Raw genomic sequence first — 21,334 nt, 5'->3', positions numbered from 1 at the left:
ACAGATCCCTGCTGCTTCTGACTGCTTGAAGTGGCTGCCTCACTAAGACTAATAGTATGATTGGCCCTGGAAAGGCCTGTTTTGAAAAAGCATGGGTGGTTTAAATATGGTTCTTATTGATATATGTTTGACGCCTGATCATGACCTTTTTGATGATGTTTGTGTTTTATTTGTGGTTGTATGCAGAAAAATTATGAGCAATTTTATACTATGGGAAGAATTTGAAGTTATCACTCCTGTAAAATAAGGTTATGTGGATGAATGAAAAAAATTAGCCATACATTAAAAAAGAAGTTGGAACATTACAAAGAATGTATTTCATTTCATTGCATTCATTACATTACATTCATTGCATTACTTGCAATTCTGAACTTGTGAATGGTATGCAACTTGGAAGAAACTATGCCAACACATTGTCATTACAGCCACTCTATCATCTTTATTGTCTCCTGTTTCTGTAGTCCGTCCTCCAACTCTTCCCATGGAAACTGAGCTGGAAACAAGGCACACAACTTGTGTTACATCTTATAAGGCCACTAGTATTTCCAGGAGGTTTCCTGGAACACTATTTGATTTTGTAGAAGCTGCTGCAGGTCTTGTGTTGTGTTTTTTTTTATTGTTTTAGATGAAGGATGGGCAATCTCCAAGTTTGGGGAACTATTTTTATCTTGAGAGCTCTTGTGGGCTAAACCAGCTTTTCAAACTGAAAGGGACTAGAAGTCCACTTCTGGTTTTGTGAAATCCCTCCCCTCTGGGGGGGCCGGGCAGAATGGTTTTTGTGTATGTGTGTGTGTTTGCTTTTTGAAAAGACTACCGTAATTGCCATTATTTCAGCATCATTAATGCTATATGGAAACTCTTGAGGATACAACGAGAATTTGACACTAACTGCAACAGCAATCCATTCTTGATGTTGGCAAGCTTCTATAGGTCTAGACTTACTTAATAAGGTGTTTGGCATTTTGAAATGTTCCATTTGTCTTTGCCAGGGAGATTTTCTTCACATTTCTTTGAGTCTTGTCTTTATTTAATCTGGATTATTTTCAGAAGTAATCTTCCACTAGAGTTAGACTACTTGTAAATGAAGTGAGAATGAACGTGCCCAAAGCCACAATAGGCAATAATATCTCTAGAAAGATTAGTGTGAACTTGCCAAACACAATCAATTAGGTTTATTTTTTTGTTTTCCGGGGGGGGGGGGGGAATCAAAATCCTCTTCTGATCAATGAGCTGTAGTAAATATAAATGCTTAATGTAATAATGGCCTTTTAAGCTATAAGCACTTAGGCTAAATGGGTGATACTTTCCAATGTAACCACAGACTGTGTAAGATTTAAACTTAGTGGACACAATCCAGAAAACAGGTGGTATTTTAAAGCCCTGTTAATTTCACTGCGGTTTAAATATGCATATCTTTCTATTGCATTCCTTGCTGTCTGTTTGGGAGCCAAATTGGAAATCTGTCAGCATCTGGATTAGGAGTAGGCATATGCGTGTGACAGTGTTTTTTAAGCTTTGAAAAATCAACATCAAGGTTTATTGACAAGAGGATTTGATAGAACATAATCTCAGGAAAGGAGAACAAAATTCGTAGATGATTATGATAATGATATGAATCATTTAAAATTTTTACTTCTTCTCATGCTAAATACCCATGTAAATTATATTTCAGGGCAAACACTGGGAAGGAGAAATTACACCCCCCCCCCCCCCCCTGCTGAATTTGTATTCAGCAGAGCATGACTAGGTTTAGTTCTTTCCCACATATTATGTGAAGAACAAAAATGTTACCAAATTCAGTGAGATTTCTAAAAGAGAACTCGCATTACAGTTTCCAGCTGATACTGCACATCGTCGTGTGTGCGTGTGCGTGAGATTTCCATTTTGGGAAGGGGAAATATATGTCAGAAAGCCAAATGTCTCCTGCTTGAATACCCCTCATGTTGGCAAGGATGTTAAATACTTTTGACTGAAACAAAACATTGTAACTTGTACATATGTACAGTCAGATACCCAAGAGGTGAACAGTAACAAAAGATATTCCACTATCAAAGCAGAGCTTCAAGACTGACTAATGATATCTGAAAAATGAACAAAATAAATTGTAACTAACCACCACATACTACATTATTGTATTGGTGCAATGTGCTCAGCCTCCAATTTATACACAAACCACAGGCTCTTAGGAACACCTATCAAGGAAAGTAAAAAAAAAGTTTGTTTCTAGAATTATAGGAGATAATTTGTAGCTCATTTAAGCCCTTATGCCCTTTGGAGAAAAATATGAATGAAGCACTAATAATAACTGAACACAAAAGACAGTTCCAGCTTTTTCCTCTAGTGAAAGTACTATTCTTCATTGGAAAGTTATTTGTGAAAGTCCAAATTGATATAGTTTCTCAGTGATGACATTAACAGTCAGTCTGAATTACTGCAGGGTAGTGATATATATGAACATGTAGAAGTGACCCACTGCTTTTTGACATGGCCTTGGGGCAAATGCCCTACCTGTGCTGGATCAGCAGAAACCATTGGGACAAGTTGAAGAGGGATATACCACAATCCTTGTAAAAGAAGGTTAACCAAGAGATCTTTACAGGCCAAATGGAGAACAAGTGAAAGACAGAAGTCTAAGAAGAGTATGGTTTGGATTTGAAAGGTCAGTAGACCAGTTCAATTATACTGGTATCTACTTGGAGGGAAGTCTTAGGTGCATGATCACCAAGTTCTGTCCTAGATTTTCAGGCACCATTTTGTGGTGCTGTTAAAACATTATAGGAAATGATTGCTAACGTTTTTATTAAAGTTTATCATAATTTCTTATAGATTGCAAAGTGTGAGTATTCTAAGGAAATACAGTTGGCCCTCCATATTGACGCATTCTGCATCTACAGATTCTGCATCCATAGCTAGAAAATATTACTTAAATATTCCAAAAAGCAAACCTTGATTTTGCCACTTAAGTAAGGGACACCATTTTACTTTGTCATTTTATATAATGGGGCTTGAGCATCCATGGATTTTAGTATCCATGGTGGATCCTGGAAACAAACCTCTGAAGATACCAAGAACCCACTGTATTGTATTAGTCATGTTGCAGATAATAAGTCTGCTCTCAAAGTTTTACAGATGTATACTTTTCTGGAATAGATCACTTCCAGGATTTTAATTATCTGTCCATAAAATTGGTTTCCATCTGTCTTTTGTAAGAAGAGGGATAGAGTAAATTGTGTTCCACTATTTTTAGGGCAACTGCTTTTAATGTCACCTTAGGGAAGACTGAAGTATTTTAGAGTTCAAAAGCCACTTCTTCCAAAGCAGCTTGGTTCATTTCCACAACTCATGGTCTATAGTAGAGATTACAGAAATGGAAATTACTGGTTGAGATTTGTGGCAGGTACTACTTGTGAATGGCTCTTATTTTGAAGAATCTCAACATTCACATTTTCTTGATGAAATTTAGGCATCTGAGGCTTGTTTCATGGATTCTCGTAGTGAAGTGCTTCCTTCTCTAACCTGCCACTAAATCTCTAGCATATTGAAGAGAGTGCTACAAAATATAGCATTGGTAAAACAGATCTCTTAAATGAGACAAACACATTCAAAGATTGGAGCTGTTTCAGAGAACTAGAATCATGTGCATGTATGTGTCTTAAACTTATGATCAATTCTCAGATTTTTTTAAAAAAAGAAATGCTACAAAAGTATGTTATATTAAAAATATATTGGGGATTCATTATATTTTAAAATATAGATTCAGAAAAAAGGCAACTGCAACATTATCCTGCCTTGACAGTGATTGCTGTATTTATCCTTGTATTAATTAGCTTTTCTTGGTCTTGTTTTCTTTTGTGTGTTTTTACAACATAATTGCATATATATTTCCATTTGGAAAAAAAATGGGAAGAGGAGGGCAAGAAAAAAGGAAATTAGATGTGATGGCTAAGATCCATAATAGGTGACTCAATGACTTGAGTTATTGCTAAACTGAAAATTTTCCAATAGCCTTTGTGTCCAAAACATACACTTACTACTACTTCAGCCTTGACAGTTGACCTTTCAGTGTGCTGGTACACTGCCGTAAAGGCAGCAGCATCTGCAGGGTAACCTATTTAATAACCCACTTCTATTGTCTTATCTCAGGTAGCAACACAAATTGACACTTGCATTGTACTGGGTGAATGTAAATTTCACTATACTTTTTATGTGAAGGCCAAACGATGTGCAGTTATCCCCACCCCACCTTCACAGGCTGTTTTGGATGCTCCTGGTTTTAATTTGAAAACAGACATCCAAACCCAATTGTTATAATCAATATGATTTTCTTCTCTTGATAATATCTAGGGTTTTTTTTTAAAAAAAGAAAACAAACCAACTAGTCAGACTGTTGTAATTTGGTCAACCACTCGGGTACTATCCATATCCACCATTTCAACACACTCTATTTCCTCCCGGTTCTCGGGAGTTTTCTTCTCTTTCCGCTTTTTCTTCGATGGTGGCACAAAAGTCAGTATCACAGGTAAAATGGCAAAGCAATGAAAGAAGGTGACTAATGCTATCAAAAACAAGCACCTGAACAGTGTACGGGTCAGATTTGAAGGCACAGCTGCAAGAGGAATCAGACCAACAAGGTAGCAGAGGTAGCTCTGTAAAATAGCTACCCCGTGCACTTCTAGGGCATTCTTTACCCATTTAGTTCTTGTGAAATCTTTGCCTAGGACAAAAGTTGACAAGAGAGGTGCACAGTTGTCAACTGTATAATTAATCCCATAAATTAAGCACAATACAGAAATACAGTCTAAGTCGACTTTCCACAAGGTCATAAAACCTATAACTCCAAACTCAACTGAGGCAACGGTGAGCGTGAGCCATACATTGATGAGAGAGTCTGCCACCAGAAATGCAGAGAAGAAGAGCAGGAATAAAGCACTAATGCAGGAGTTTTGCAAAGGGGCCCCCATATAGGAGGCGTAACGATCCATGTATACAAATGATGGGTTGAAAACAATGAATTTAACCTTTGATTTGAGAGAGAGCTTTCTTAAGGTTTCCAGGAGATGGTAAAGTTCTTCTCGTTTGGTTTCCATTGTCTTAGCCACCAGGAACATTCTAGAGGCCACAATGTCGACTTCATTGTTGTATTTCTTGGAAAAAATTATATCCTCTGAAAAATGGGCAAATTGAGGTGCTTTCAGGAAGGAGTTCCTTAGCATATCTGTGAAATTCTTTTTGGGTAATCCAGTTGATATGTTGAGTTTTCTAAGGTAATTTAAATAGCTCTCAAACCAAGATATCCTCACAAACCCCTTGGTGTACTCTAGCATATCTTCTTGAACGGTTATGTTCCAGTATTCTATTGATTCATAGATATAAAACCCAATGACTGGGCTATAATTACTGAAGTACTTCTGCTGAGCTGCAGTATACTCCATGGTTCGTGTCGCAGTTGCTACAATGTTACTAAGGTCTGACTCTTCATTGACCTGCAGGTAGCCCATTAAGGCAAAGGAAATATAAATAAGGTAAAAGAGAACTACAAAAGGCTTGACGTAAGTGTTCGTTATCCAGTCGCAGTAATAACGCTTGAGGAAACATACCAAAAGGTGACTTTCATAACTGTTTGCCTCCTCTGACTCTGCTGTGTCCTCGCTAAATTTGGCTGTCAGAAGAAACCTGTACCAGGCAGGCTTCTCTTGCAAGACCTCTGGCTTTGGTACCTTTCTGCAGAAGATACTATGCTGGTAGTTGTTTTCTATGTAGCCAGTAAACACGAGGCTGGAACCATAAAAGGAGAGCACATAGAGGTAGTTGAAGAAAATTGCAATACAGGAATTACAACAGAAGATCCTGGCTGCTTCAATGTTAGTGAAGGGGCTGGCACCTATTCCAAAAGTGACCAGATACATGGCAGTGGTGAGAGAAAAGGAGAGCATGGAGTCTGCAAACACAGCTGCAGTTCTCTCTTTCACATGTTGGTCTTCTCTAGTTTTCCTCCAGGAGGACAACATTTCAAAAGTTCCATATAATCCATGACCTGGAAGAGATAAGAAAGCCACTATTTAATTTTAGAAAGGAAGGATGAAACTAGGAAATATGAATATGTCTACTGAACGGTACATACATGTACATATGCTATTGGAGAAGCAATTGTCTTCCTGGAGGAAAAACACAAACAAAGTCGAACACTGCCAAGGTTCTTTTAAATGATGGAACTACAGGAAATGGTGCGGGTGAGATGTGCCAGGAGAAACCCAAGTTAGCTGCCATGAAGTATTATGCTAACAAGTCCAGTTATCCACATTAGAACTAAATTAGACATTTTATACCCTATGTTTTCATTCTGAAAAGATTTAAGAGTTGTCTAAGTTTAGGGAACTTTAACTATATGCTATTGATTTCAAAGTAAAACACTGAATGTATATACAAAGCTTTTTAAATATAACGTAAGATGCTGTAGAGATTAACAAGAAGAGTTATGACATATATAACCATTTACTCTTTTTTGCGTGTAGTGTGGTCAGACTAAATTGCAAAACCAAGACATTTTGACCAAGTGTCTTCATTTTACTAAATATTCTCAGTGAAAGTTGTATGTCTAGTTACAAAATGCAGCTATTTCTTCCTCTACAATGCTGTAATAAAAGGGAAATACATGGATAATTTATATCATTTTGAAAAACAAGTTCCCAGTACTTCTGTTTGTACAAATATTGAAAACATGCATGTCATATATACAAACCAGAAGCTCTCTCATAGAATACAAATCAGTAATGGTCCAAAATGCCAGTTGGTAACACCTGGTAGATTAGGAAACCAGTGGTGATGATGATGATATTCATGAGAAAGAGAGTAATTTTTTCCCCTTTCTACCTTTTCTATGCTATGTGTGATTTCATACATTTTTTAATGTATTCCTTTCCTTTTTAAAATCTATGCTAAAGAGCTCTGAACATTATACCCTTTCCTCAGAGGGGAAAGTTGCTCTAAAACTGTAATAGATTTGGAAACGCTTACACAGGTCAGAGTTTCAGACTACTGTATCAAAAACCCTGCATGGGTACCTAAGGGCAGCACTTCTTAATCTGATAATGACAGAGTTCAGTTTCAGATCCACAGGAATTCCTGAAGTAAAAGAAACCCTGATGAGATCATGCAGACGCTAAGGTAATTTCACCTTTTAAAAGGTTCGTTTAGGAGAGCACAGAGGTAGCTAGGATCTGAAGGCAGCCTCAGCATGTTCCGTTATAATGGTCTCATATTGACAAGAGCTTGGTCTCCATTCCTGTCCATTTGGAATGCTAGAGGGTCACCATCATTTGTAATCTTGTCATAGGAAAACACAAATAGATATGTAAATAATATTTGCATCCTATTTGGAGTGAGACGTTTGCTATTTGTCTTCATTTTCCAAACTGTTTTGTAGTTGCTTCCACTGGGCAGGTCATGACTGTCAATTTGATAACTAGCACAGTGCCCCCATTAAAGCTAATTGAGAGCACTGAAACTCCCTAGATATAAAATCTAGCAAAAAGTACAACTGGTGACTGACATCCCATTGTTAATTATGTTTTAAATAGTTATGTTCTATTCTCAGTAGGGAAAACTATTAAGCTCACTTTCTCTGCCTTTGTAAAGGCAGCTTGACCTTTACAAAAAGGAAAGGAAAGGAAAAACAGATTGCCTGCCAACGTAAGAACCAAGAGGTTTAATCCCTTTATAGTTCCCCTATGTACTGTGGACAACTCTGCCTGAAAATTCTATGTATCACCCAGAAGAATCTGTCTTCTATTGAATAAATCATTTTAAAAGCAAATTACTGTTATAACTCTGGGATGCCCAGACATTTAAATTGTAGTTTGTTACAATTTTCTACAAAGGTCTCCCCATAATATGGTCTGACCCATTAAAGCATGTCAATTATCTGTATTAATTTGTGTGTATGTATTGTGTTTGCCTTCAAGTTTTTTTCTGACTTACAGAAACCCTAAGGTAAAGCTATCATGGAGTTTTCTTGGCAAAATTTATTCAGGAAGAGTTTGCCATCACCTTCCTTTGAGGCTGTTAAAGGTGACTTGCTCAAGGTCACCCACAGCCAATTGTAGATTCAAGTTCAAGTTCAAGTTCAGACCCTAGTCTCCTGGAATCCTAATCCAACAGTCAATATTGAGGCGCAAGACAACAAAAATCAGATCTCACTAAAAATGATGCAAGGTTTTCACACATCAGCAATAACAAGCATAGTCAGTAGTGAGAGATGATGGAAGCTTCAGTCTGACAACATTCAAATATATTTCATCACCCCATCATATAAATGTGCAGACAAGGTGATAGGGGGTGTGGAAGTATATTTGGGCTGAAAGTAATGCAGGACTATGGGAAGGATGTATGTTAACTATTCAGGAAGATTTTGTTTTACCTACAAGTCAAAAAAGCAACAAAATATAACAAAGTGGAGTGCTCTCTGTTCAGAATCTTAGGACACCACATTTTCCTTTTCCCGAGTCTTCTATTTTTACCCACTAAATCAGTGGTTCTCAATCTTTGATATTGCAGATGTTTTGGACTTTAGCTCCCCAGATTCCTCATCACTGGCTATTCTGGGAACTGAAGTACAAAACAGCTGGAAAATCAAAGCTTAAGTAACATTGCTCTAAATTGTTGAATAGGCATTCTGTTAATGAGGTATGCTCAGCCCTTATCAGACCTCCTTTCACACAACACAGCAACTATGCACTATGATTGTACCTTAACTGCCATGGCTCCATCCTATAGAATCCTAGGATTTTTGGTCCAATGAAGTTTTAGAGCTCTCTGGCTCAATAGTATAAATGCGTCTCCATAAACTACCAGGATTTCATAACACACAATGACCCCTGGTTGTCGCTCAGAACTCATGTATAATTTGGGGGCCCCAGTACAAATTTGACCAGGACTAAATGCCTAAGGGTACTAGACCTTGCAGGCTCAGCCCTGGTTAATATTTGGAAGGGAGACCTTCCTAGGGAGGCTAGAAAGGCTTCCTCCTTGCTGTCCTTTCATTAGAAGGCTTTTTGAGCTGATGGCTTTTGAAAACAAGGCAATAAGAGAAGGCTATATTAAGTTGTACAGGCTTTTAATATATAATCTTTATCAGGGAGGCTTTTATATGGAGTGTAGGGTTGTACAGACAGCCCAGAAGGAGTGGCTGTACGCTGCCCCTAGAAGTGCTGGGCTAGGAATGTGGCAACCATATGCCATACCCCAACCTGGTGCAAAAAGAGCCCACAATCTGCAGGTACTTTTTCTGCCCAGAAAAGGCATCATAGCTGTGGCAGTGCAGCTTTTTGATGTCCTTTCGGCGCTGCATTGTCTAGATTGTCACAAAGTACTGGTCTGCATTGCCCCTGTGTGTTATTTTTAAGTTTTTTAACTTTTGTATGTTTAATGCAATATATATATATATATATATATATATATATATATATATATTCGCAAGATGATTTTAATTGTTTTAAAAAATATTAAATAAATAAATAACTCTTTACATTGTTTTAAAAATATGTTAAAAGTATATACTTTAAATTGTTTGACATGGTTAATAGTTTGATTTTATTTTAATGTTGACTTCTTGTATGTTTTAATTTTATTGTAGCCATTCTAATTTGTAAAACATCTCGAGTTCCAGTCTTGGAAAATCATGATCATGATCATGATCGACAAGGTTTTTGATCATGATAAGAATGAGTGATCACAGACACAATGGTGGTATATCACATTATGTAGTTGTTAACGTCCTTAATCTACAAGAGCACCCACAAATTCTACTTTGTTATTGTTTTCTACAAATTGTCTACCAGTTGCCAACTGCCAGTGACTGAATTATAATAAAAAATTATAAATAAAAAACCCTACTGTTCTTATTGTTATTAAATAGTAAATATTATAGTGAAATTATTTTCACAGTCCACAGTTGGTTCGGTAGGAAAATCCTGTGAACACATCTGGTATTCAGAATAGCAAATGCATGAAATAAAAGACAAAAATATTGGTTCATTGTATGTACTGTACCATAGTATGTACTATACTGTACACTGTATAGTAACATATATTTTTGCAGAGTGACATAAACACATTGAGATTGTCATAAAATGACAATCTTTCATGTTCTGGCTGGACAGTCTGATCTAATCTAACTGGTAATCACCAGCTAAAATCAATGCTGTTTGTGTTAACTTACTGTTCAACAGTTGAGTCAATGGGTCTACTTTAATTGAGATAAGCAAATGAATTTATCCCTCTTTGTTAAAATTTTGTTCTTATTGTTCAGTCCTTATTAATGTATTCTCAGTACAGCCCAGGAGATACAAATTTCAGTCTAGTAGGGTAATTAAGTCAGGCTGACAACAAAGCTTTCAGTCAGGATAAGAGGACAATTAGCTTTTACTAATGAGAACACAACCTGTTTTGATGATATTTGGTTGCCATTCACTGCTCTTCAGTAACCCTCAGGTCAGCATACAAAAGTACTATCTTGTGAACTGTATCACTCCTCTAAAAATATTTCACTGGGCCTGGGACAGTACATATCACATGTCCTTTACTGCCACTAAGGGTTGCCAAAAGAGATTGTCTACTGAATACTTTGGCTGTTTGACCAGAATGATAAGTGGTTTACCAAAGTGCCCTTTGTCTTATTTAAAGTGACAACATTTCCGTACATTCTAGGGGGAAAAAAACCCCTCATGGATATCAAGCTGATGGGCATTTGGAATCTTTCTCTTTATCACAGTAGACATTCCTCTTTTAATAGCTATTCTTGATTATTCCTTTTTCAGCTCCATGGAACATAGTATTTCCTCTACATGTTGGAACAGTTCTGCAGTGCCTCAGCTACAGAGAACCTTTTATCTGGAGGAAAAGAAAAATCTGACCTGCCGATAAAAGATATGGTAGCACAAGATGGACAAAAAGATTATAGTGTTATAGATATTCGAAGAGCACTGAAAGGAGGGGGAGGAGAGGGAGGAGGAAGGGGTGGAAACTAGATTTAAAATCTTCAAAATCTAACATATCGGCCTCCCTTGTTACGGCTCAGAATAAGTGCTTTTCCCTCTCTCATGCCTGAATAAATAATTCATCTTCTACTGAACAGACATTAAACACTGAGCAGTCAGAGTAAGATAGGCACATCCCATTGTTACCTCTAAGAATTAAAGAACACATTTCAAAAGGTCCAAGCCCACTTTTTTTTTCTTTTGAAGCAGATACAGTTTCTTATATTCAAAGAACGATGAAGGAGTTCTTCTTGATTATGGCCATGTACTTGCCCTAGGGGCTGTAGAAAAGCAGAATACAATGTAGGTAACCAAGGGCATCTAATCTTAGTATTATTCATGAACCTACAGGGTGTTTCCATCTGTAGAGGGCTACAGCTACAGACTGTAGAAAAAGCACAAGCACTGTGTTGGGATGTATGCACAAATACAGAAGCACTGTGGTATGGGCAATGGACCTACACTGGACAACTGAAGCAGTGGAGGACCATCCACTGGTGATGAGCTAGAAGTCCATTAGTTAAGCAGCACTGCCATATAGGAATGGGATGCTGAACATTTCTGGGCTGGAAGAACCAAATAGTTGTGAAAGATGGGTAATAACAAGGAAGTTTTAACAGGTTAAAGAAAGCTAGCCACTGCTCCCTGTTAGTCTTCTGCCCCGCTCCAGTGGTGGAAAAAAAAATACTATCTTGTTGTAGTGTTTAATAAAAAAGATTTAACTACTAGTTAGACCAGTTACTGTATTTAGAAAAGGTGGTGACTAAATGGCTCTGGTTAGCTCTGAGTTGCATTGTGGTACCCTCTTCAATTCTTGATGAGGTCTTGATAAAGATCCAAATAGACCCGGGATTTAAACCTGCATGCCTGGCTCAGGGAGCATTGGCAAACATTGCTGCCATGCTGTGAGAGACCCAGCTGGGGACAGTCCCTGGAATCCTTGGCGGGGGGGGGGGGGTGGAGGCACAGGACTGGCAAGCATGTCTGAGCAACAGAACATGGAGAGCTGCAAAGAGAAAAAATGGTTTGAATAACAAGCCCAGAATACGTGCGTTGACTTATTCGCATCATCCCATCAAACAAACAAACAAACAAACAAATAATCAAACAAAAAACAACGTCTGAATGAACCCTTAAATGAAATAAAGTGTGTATGTGTGCCCTAGCATCAATAGATTTTTTTACTGTTGACTTCCTTCCTTATTAAAATACAAATGTTGTGCACTGACAAATGCTTGCATTTAATCTAAATACTATAAAGGACATAATAATAATACTAGCAGTAATAAGTATAAGTATGCTCTTAATCATTTGGTATTGATAATAATTTGCTGCTGTTATTTGCTGCCAAGTCAGCTCTGATTTATGGTGACCCTATGAATGAGGGATCTCCAAGAGCCTCGGTCATGAATAGTCCTGCTCTGGTTTTGCAAACGCAGGTCTGTGGCTTCCTAGGTTGAATCAATCCACCCATAATGTGCTCTTGCTCCTTTCATTACTGCCTCCCACTTTTCACAGTATTAAAACATATTATTTTAGTATCATGCACCCCCATTCTCAGACAGTTTATACAGTCGGAACTCTGTATCTATAGATCTGCATCTATGGATTCATCCTGCTATGGCTTGACATTAAAAAACGAATTCCAAAAAGCAACCCTTTGAGTTGTTCATGAAGAATGCTATTTTACAATACCATTGCACATAATGATACATGACCCTCCACCGATTTTGGGGTCCTAAAACCAAACCCCAGTGGATACCAAGGGCTCACTGTAATGACAATTTCAGTGTAATGTTCTGTAATGTTCAGTTCTGACTGAAAATGCACCAACTGAAGGGGTTTAGGATTAGTCGTCATCCTTTGCCACCACCAGAAATGCTTTTGTTATGGCTAGTTTCAGAGATCTGCTCTGTTGTGTTGGCTAAAGTCTGTAGGTAGAAGAGTCAAAAAGTGGATGAAGGAGAGGGGAGGAGGAAAAAGGGCTTAGACTCATAACTGACCCTAACATTTACTAGTCAATCCTAAACCTGTACAAAAATGTTGTGGATGTCAATCGAAGTGCATTCTCTCTCTCTCTCTCTCTCTCTCTATATATATATATGTGTGTGTGTGTGTGGTGTGTGTGTGTGTCCATATAGAAGGCTATGTTCTTTGTTTCAGTCCAATCAGTGAAGACATTTGGTGACTATGATGTTTATCACACTATACTCTTAAAGTGCTACTATTCCACTTTGACTCCTCTAGCTGCCTCCTGTTGCATTCTGGGATTGGCAGTTTTAAGGAGGGGTATTTAGAATTCTCAGGCAGAGATTGGCAGGTCAGCAGTTTGAGGCCCAAGTGCCATGTGATGGAGAGAGCTCCCGCTGCTAGTCCCAACTTCTGCCAACCTAGCAGTTCAAAAGCATGTAAAGGTGCAAGTAGATAAAATAGGTATCACTTTGGTGGGAAGGGAACAGTCTTCTGTGCAGTCATGATCGCCACATGATCACAGACTTGTCTTGACAACGCTGTCTCTTTGGCTTAGTGTCAGAGATGAGCACTGCTCCCTACAGTCAGACATGACTTGATAACCTTGTCAAAGGGGAAACCTTTACGTTTGGCCCAAAACAGATGGGCAGTAAAGTGGGGCTTCTGGCTGCTCTGTGGGTGTGGTTTTTAGATGAATCATGCTTCAGAATGGCTGGAAGCTGGGAAGAGCTGGCTGCAAAAGGAGCAGACAAAGTCTGCTCTTCATTGGCATCCCATTCAGGGCTGCAATGACATCCTGGATTGGGACTATGCATGTGTGGTCCCACGCTGATTGGCCACTCCTTTTGCTGGAGGCCTTTACTGCTTTAAATAACTTTTATACAAGTACAGTGCGCCTGAGCCATATGCGGGTGCACTATATGTGGTTTTCAGATTATGCTGAAGCCAAGCAGCAATACATGGCGCATGTGCGCCGCCATGCTCGAGCCCCATTATATTGAATGGGGCTTGAGCATACACGTTTTTGGGCTTAAGCGGGGTGGGTGGGTCTGGAACAGATCCCCTGCGTAAGATAAGGCTCCACTGTATTCCGATAATAGTTATACAAACAATTAATGCCTTCAGTGTTATATACCCAAAATCATACCAGCCAGCCATTATGAGATTTTTTTTTCATCATTAGTGGTAAAGCTCAGAAAGATTAACAGTTCCTTGTGTTACCCCACAAAGTGGATCTTTTTAGGATATTCTGTTTCTTTACATTCTAAAGAGCTAATTATGTCTGAGATGGTTCAGCTGTCTCAGTTACTTTTTTTATTCACTGGTGTGTCCTTCTTACTGTTGTTATACAAAATGCTAAAGGTTTCTGAAGCATCTGTGAGATAATGATATTAATGATCTTAATTTAGCTGATGAATATGGGGATGCAATATTATGTTATACTGTGGCCATCTGCATTGGTATATTTTGAACTAGTCCTGAATTTTCTCACAAGTCATTGCTGTGAGATGTTAAACCTTTTCTGCTCCTCTCTACCTTTTAATTGAACCCTTTCTTTGTTTATGAGGATGGTCGTCTCTTTTGTTAAAAATATGATCTTGTTTTACATTTCTGAAATTAGTATGTTGCCTTGGGCTCCTTTTTTTAGGCTGAAAGTTGACTCATAAGTAGTTTTATAAATAAAGAAATACAATATTTGCCCTTTAAAATGAGTCAGATGACATTCTGCAATGCCAGTAAATTCTGTGGAATCAAAGTACATCTGTGTACAGTGGATGGGAGAAGGATTGGATCATAGTTTAAGAAAGACTTGCAGCCACAGGTAATTTAGCCTACAGTTCAATCCTAATTAAAGTGTAATGCATTCCTTAAAGTGGCCCCTTGCCTTTGGTCTTCCATTTGTTTTGGACTTCAAATTCCAGAAGCTCTAGCCAACTTGGCCAGCAGTCAGGAAATATGGGAACCTAAGTCCAAAACATCTGCAGGACCGAAGGTTGGAAACCACTTTTTAATAGAAAAGATGCCCTAAGATTTAGTGGGTTAGTATTACAACAAGACTCTCTTTATGAAGTAGAAATGCCATAATCCAAGAGCAGAAATGTTTGACTGCTTCAGATCTCTCTTCTGCTGGCTGATCTCAGAGATTTGGCATCCAAGGGGGTAAAACTGCTTTGCTGGCTAAGATCTACTGGTGGAAGATCAAAAGGGTTAAACAATCACCTCCAGCCCACAAACACTGCTGCAATGCTTGCCCAAAGTTAGACCAGGATGAGGGAAGCCCTCAGTAATTTCCAACCCCCCCCCCCCAGACTGGGAAGGATTTGGAGTCTGCACAATTACAAACGGTCCAGGTGGCCTCTGGCCATTTTCTACGGTTCGCATGGTGTTCATATTCCAAAACTCTCTCTGATGAGTTAAGACCATTTCAGTGTAGTTAAGAAAAATCATTGGGGGGGGGGGGGGGAAGCACACATTTCTAGAGTGATAAATGTGTGTTATGTAGCCCATGGGCCTTGTTGGCAGTTTCACTGTCCAATGAGGCTTCCTCCCAAGCACATTTGCTTATAGTTGTAGCCTTCAGAAACTAATTCACACACATTCATGCCCAGACCAAAAGTTTCTTTGTTGTCTAAAATGTAAAAATGTTCGATGTCCACTTATGGATTATTCTAGTGAATCATTGAGGGACAAATAGCTGAAGGTGAAATGACATCTCATTGGACTATATTACACTATGGTAATATAATTTGAGCTGAAACCCCGGAGAACTAATTATTTACATTTCTAAATTGAACATAGGGCAGAATGCAGCTAGATTTCCTGTACGAACAGAAGCCTTCCATGAGCAAAACAGAAAGGACAAAATTTGCAGCAAAATTTCCCTGCAGCCTGGCACAGCACAAATTAGATCCACATTTTTGTTATGGGAGGGGACAATTGCTGAAAATTGCCTCCATACCCTTCCACTGAAAGAAGCTTTCTATCAAGAGAAGAAAAGCAGTTGGATTCTGCCTGTGTCTTCCAAGAGCCACAAATCATTCCTCAGAGGCTGCATTAATACACAATTCATGATGATGCATGGTATTGTTCAGTATAAAGTAGGTTCAGCCTCCTGCTTGTATTACTACTATTGTAACAATAATTTGCTTATTGACTGTTATTACTTGGTATGGTGTAATGCACATATTTTTGCCCAAAGCTATCAAAATGCTACCAACCCTTTAAACCACTATTGGAATTTTCATATACACAAACCTTTGTGACCATTGCCCTCTTTTTGATGTGATTCTGAACAGTATATATATAAATTGGGAATGTTATATCAATAGGGAAACCAGCCACTATTCCCCCACCTTCCAGTGTGCCAGGGATAGGTACCACACTTGTGCCCACTGTCAACAACAGTTTCTTTCTTTCTTTCCTATAAACTTTTTGGGACCAATCCAGGGACACTCACTTTGATAAAATCCAACATATGCCTATAGTTTCCATATGGTAAACTTCTAAAGAGTTCACACATTGTCTAAAAGCACTAAAAGGCTTGGGAATGACAGGCTTGTTTGTTACAAAACAAGGGAACAGAATACTGACGGCATATTGTGCCCCATATCTCAGCTACTAAAGAGGTTACAGATTTTTTAAAGGTTTGGCATCTGGACCAGCTAATGGTCCAATGAGCCACAGGGTGGCATGCCTAGAATTTCAGTAAAACCTGGCCATCCAGGTAATATGAAAAAGCTGCATTCAACTATCTGAGTTACTACTAGCAGGAGCATTAGATCTATCCTCTAAGACATGGGTAGAGAACATATGGTCTATAACTCATTTTTATGGCCCACTATTGCATTTGGTGCTGTTGCCTTCAAAAGCAGTGGTACTACACTGGTGCCAACATAAGTGAGTCACCCAAAATCATAACACACTAAGAGATGTCATCTTGGTCTCCCTTTCAGGAATGCAAGCAGATATTTCCCCCTGCAATCTGGTGAGGCTTTCTGGAAAGGTACCCTTCTGTGCTATAAGAGCCACAACAGCCACCACTAAAATCTGGGGCAAGCATGATAGTAGGAACCTCTGGAAGACAAATGGCTCATAGTGTTGTAAATCTTGCCAATCCATGGCCTGTTACAGACTGCCAAAATGAAGCTGCTTTGGGTCTCTTTGGAGGTATGCAGTTTAAATGATGCAAGAGATTGGAGGTCGCGCCAAAGCCACACTCCATTCCTAAGCACTGGAGTGCAGCTTTGGTGCAGCTTCCGGATTCTTAGGATGCATGCATCATTTAAACAGCATACCTCCAAAGAGACCCGAAGCAGCTTTATTTTGGCAGTCTGTAACAGGCCCATGAAACATGATTCAAAATCACTTTCACGCAGCTGTCCTCTTTTCTTTGCATTCTGTGCATTATTCCAATGTGGCTGCACCATTTGTTTATATAAAGACAAAACATTGATGGCAATTTTATTTTCAACCCATTTTCTAACAGTCACAGCATGGGATTTCTTTTTCACTGCTGCTACACACTGGACTTGATGTTTGCATTGAGCTATCCACTATGTGGTCTTTTTCCTGGATGATCACAGACCATACAGATCTTATCAATGCATATTTATCTCTCCATGCAACTCTTACATTGAATCTCATTTACCACATTATTACTCATTCACCAGTACTGAGTAGGAGTTTTTGGAATGGTGTTTTCTTTCCATCCTGAATAATTTGTTATCACCAGAAAACCTGGACACCTTCTGCTTACTTCCTTAATCCAGATTGTGTATGAATCATTAAACAACACTGGTGTCAATAACATTTTTGGGTGTGTGTGTGTGTTCTTAATAGCCATTAAGTTAGCTTTCACTTATGGAACCAGTGTGGTTTTGCAGTTTGAATCTTGGATTAGGATTCTGAGAGAACAGGGTTTGGATACCCACTGGGTCATGGAAACCCACTGGGTGACCTTGGGCAAGTCACACTTTCAGCCTCACAGAAGGCAATGGGAAACCCATTCTGAACAAATCTTTCCAGGTAAACACTGTTGCATTCACCTTAGGGTTGTCATAAATCAGAAATGACATGAAGGCACACAACAGTAATGAATGAGAGACCTCCAAGACACCCCCATCATCAATGGCCTTGCAGATTTCGAGGTGCCCAAGGGCTTGTTCCATCTATTGTGAAAAGTGTCCATTTATTTTGTTGTTTTCTTTTGCATGGTCATGATTTTAACTGCTTTTAATTCTATAGTTTGTTAAATGATATTTTGAAGTTTTGCATGATGTGATTTTTAAAGCTATATGTTTTTACATTTGTAAGCTGCCTTGCATTCCAGATTGGGATAAAGATGGGATCATCATCCCCTTAGAATCTCTAGGACTTAGAGATTCCTAGAGAGGACAGATTGATCAAAACCACAAATAATCAAATCTGCAAAAGTCACAGCCGCAAATGTGGAGGGCTGACTGTACTTAGCTAAGCAGTAGAAGTGCTAAGAACCCCTGAACTGCTAAGATGTGTATCAGTATACCAGCAAGAGTACTCGATGTACATCCAGATCAACATGCATTGATGTGTGATGTGCATCAGTGTGTGATGCGCATTCATGCACAATGCGTAGTGAACACTTTGTCATCTCTGCTACATTGCAACATAACAGTAGTCCTCAATTGGGTTTGGATGTTATGAAACTATCTGTTTCTAATTCCTACATATGTCAGTCCATTTACTAAGTTTTAAAACCTAAACAGATTACAGCTAATATCTATCATCTCGGCCTCAGAGGGAGCCATCAGGCAGACCAGCAACATCAGGGACTGCCTGAAGGAAGAGGCCCCTCCCTCCTCAACTGTCATCTCGGCCTCAGAGGGAGCCATCAGGCAGACCCAGCAACATCAGGGACTGTCTGAAGGACGAGACTTCTCCCTGCTTTAATTGTCACATTGTATTTGTATTGTATTCAATTTTCACTGTACACCGCTATGATCATTGCGGAATAGCGGTCTATAAATAAAACGTATTATTATTATTATAATAATAATAATATTAATAATAGTAATGTTTCTCCTTGTTCTTTTGAATTACATCTGTTTATAAAAGGTTCTGACCTCTTATCACAGAATTGTTAACTTCAGTTCAGGAGCCTTTGGTAAGGGGCTTCATATATAGGTTTGTGAAAGCCTTATAATGGCTACCCAATGAACCTTAAGTATATATTTGTGGTCCTTCTTAAAGTATCTTGAAAAACTGGCAAGATGTCTTTCCTTCACAGCAAATAGGCTTATTCTTTCTCAATAAGATTTCTTGCAATCCTTCAGAAACCTCCACTCTTACTTTCACAATGAGCATTATCTATAGATGGCCTTCAGATCCAGAAAACACATTGAAAAGTAGCCATTCCCCGAATGCTGGCCAATCAGCAAAATGCAATAAAATCCAAAATTCACAAAAGACCTTTGTTAACCTCCCAAAATGTACAAAAGACACCATGCAAGCTTTCAAAACTACACCAACTTCTTCATTAGGCAAAAGATATTTAAAAATGATACAGGAGAGGTCGAGCGACAATGGTAAAGTCACAGGGCTACATTTTATATCAGATGTTGTTTATGTTGTAGTTCAGTTGTTCTGGAGGGATTTCAATGCAGACAAAGGCCACTCCACTTACTGGTCATGTGGAAACCAGGAGCAAAGGGCAATAAAAGGCAGCTAATAAAATTATAACTCCGTTAGCAACAGAAAAGTTTTCTTGAGCTCCAGGTTCTTCCTGACCTGTGCAAAGCTAACTACTCCTTTCTTAGGCAGAGAATACCAAATTTCTCAATAAGTGCCTGCATTGTTACATCTGGAAAAAAATTAGATGCTCTATAGGTAAAACTTGCCAATTTTAGTACAAATGAAAGAGTTTAACTTTGTCTCCTGCATGGAGATCCCTCTAGAATAACTGAACTACAACAGAAACAACAACTGATACAAAATATAGCCCTGTGACTCTGCCATCACTTCTCCTCTCCTGTTTGATTTTTTAACATTTTTGGCCTGAGGAAGAAGCTGGTAGAGCTGTTAAAGCTTGTATGATATATTTTGTGCATTTTGGTTGGCCAATAAAGTATCGATTTTGGATTTTGTTGTATTATACCTGGGGCCCTGGTAATTTTCTTTTTCTCTTCTTTAAAAATATTTTTTATTAAACAAACAAAACAAACAAACAAACAAACAAACACTAAATTTTCTATTTCTGGGGATCACACAAGGAAAAAATAATCTAAATAACAAAATATCTAAAATGGTCTAAAACAAATCTAAAATGAAAAAAACAAAAACAAACGCAGACAAACAAAACAGGGAAACAGTGCCTTCCAGCTTAACTGACTTTGGTTCTTCAATGAATGAAGAATATAAAATGAGAATATAAAATTCTCTAAATGAGAATATAAAACTGAATAAAATCTCTTTCTATATCCCGTTTCTAAAAGCCTAAAACCATAACAGAACCTCCTTTAATTTTTTTATATAACCAATCAGCATCTGTTATCTAATGGTTTCTCATGTATCAACATAGTTAACTTATCAATTTCTGCAAAATCAAACTATTTTAACAACCAGTCTTCTCATGAAGGAACTATTGTCGCTTTCCATGTTGTGCACAGATCATTCTAACTGCAGTTATCAAATATTGTAGTAGTCTTCCGTGTATCCTTTCTAACTGTTCATCTAAAAGTCCTTATAAAAATATTTTAGGTTCCCGCTTAAGTTTAATTTTATTAATTTTCAATTTTAACCCCTGAAATCAACAGCAACTGAATCTTTAGAGCAATGAATCTGTTCCACATTTATGGGCTACACAAGAATCTGATCCAAGGTAACAAACTGTATCCCTAAAACGAGCTCTGTACCTTGGATAGCTCCTTTAAAGTTCAGCCCAAGACCTTGGGCATATCTACCATCCTACAGCCATCAGAACCACCAAATCATTATTATCTCTGTTTAATGAAGACTGGAATCCTAGATATATATAGTTAGGTGTAAACCCAGCTCAACACAGAGGGTCTTAATTCTGCGTAGACATGTATACGATTTTGTGGTAGTTTTCCAATTTCCATTTTTAAAAACCAGGAGCTAGAAATGGGTGTGTTTAATGAATAACAATCCAATTCATTTATTTTTTCTTCAGTCTTTTAATTTTTCTTTGATAATTCTTTCTTTCTTTTTAATTCTTAAAAGAAAAACTTTTATCTAATGGTTCAAGACTCCATGCCTTTCCCCCAAATTTGCTGTGATCAAACATTTTTTCATTGTTTAACATTTTTTTAGCAAGATGCTCCACAGATTTGTGT

General features: G+C 38.2%; 1 protein-coding gene across 1 annotated transcript in view; it reads right to left on the bottom strand.

Moving 5' to 3' along the window:
- Nucleotides 1–419: 419 nt before the first annotated feature.
- Nucleotides 420–21,334, bottom strand: part of PTCHD1 (patched domain containing 1) — a 79,875-nt gene continuing 58,960 nt past the window's right edge. Inside the window, exon 3 of the mRNA XM_089511751.1 lies at nt 420–6,034. Within this exon, the coding sequence (XP_089367877.1) occupies nt 4,380–6,034 (1,655 nt within the window). The 3' untranslated portion in view covers nt 420–4,379. The remainder of the gene's footprint in view (nt 6,035–21,334) is intronic.

Source organism: Sceloporus occidentalis, unplaced genomic scaffold (assembly GCF_023333645.1).
Source record: "Sceloporus occidentalis isolate IW3139 unplaced genomic scaffold, rSceOcc1.0.p SCAF_2, whole genome shotgun sequence".
Classification (NCBI taxonomy): domain Eukaryota; kingdom Metazoa; phylum Chordata; class Lepidosauria; order Squamata; family Phrynosomatidae; genus Sceloporus; species Sceloporus occidentalis.
This window is presented reverse-complemented; position numbering and strand designations above follow the sequence as displayed.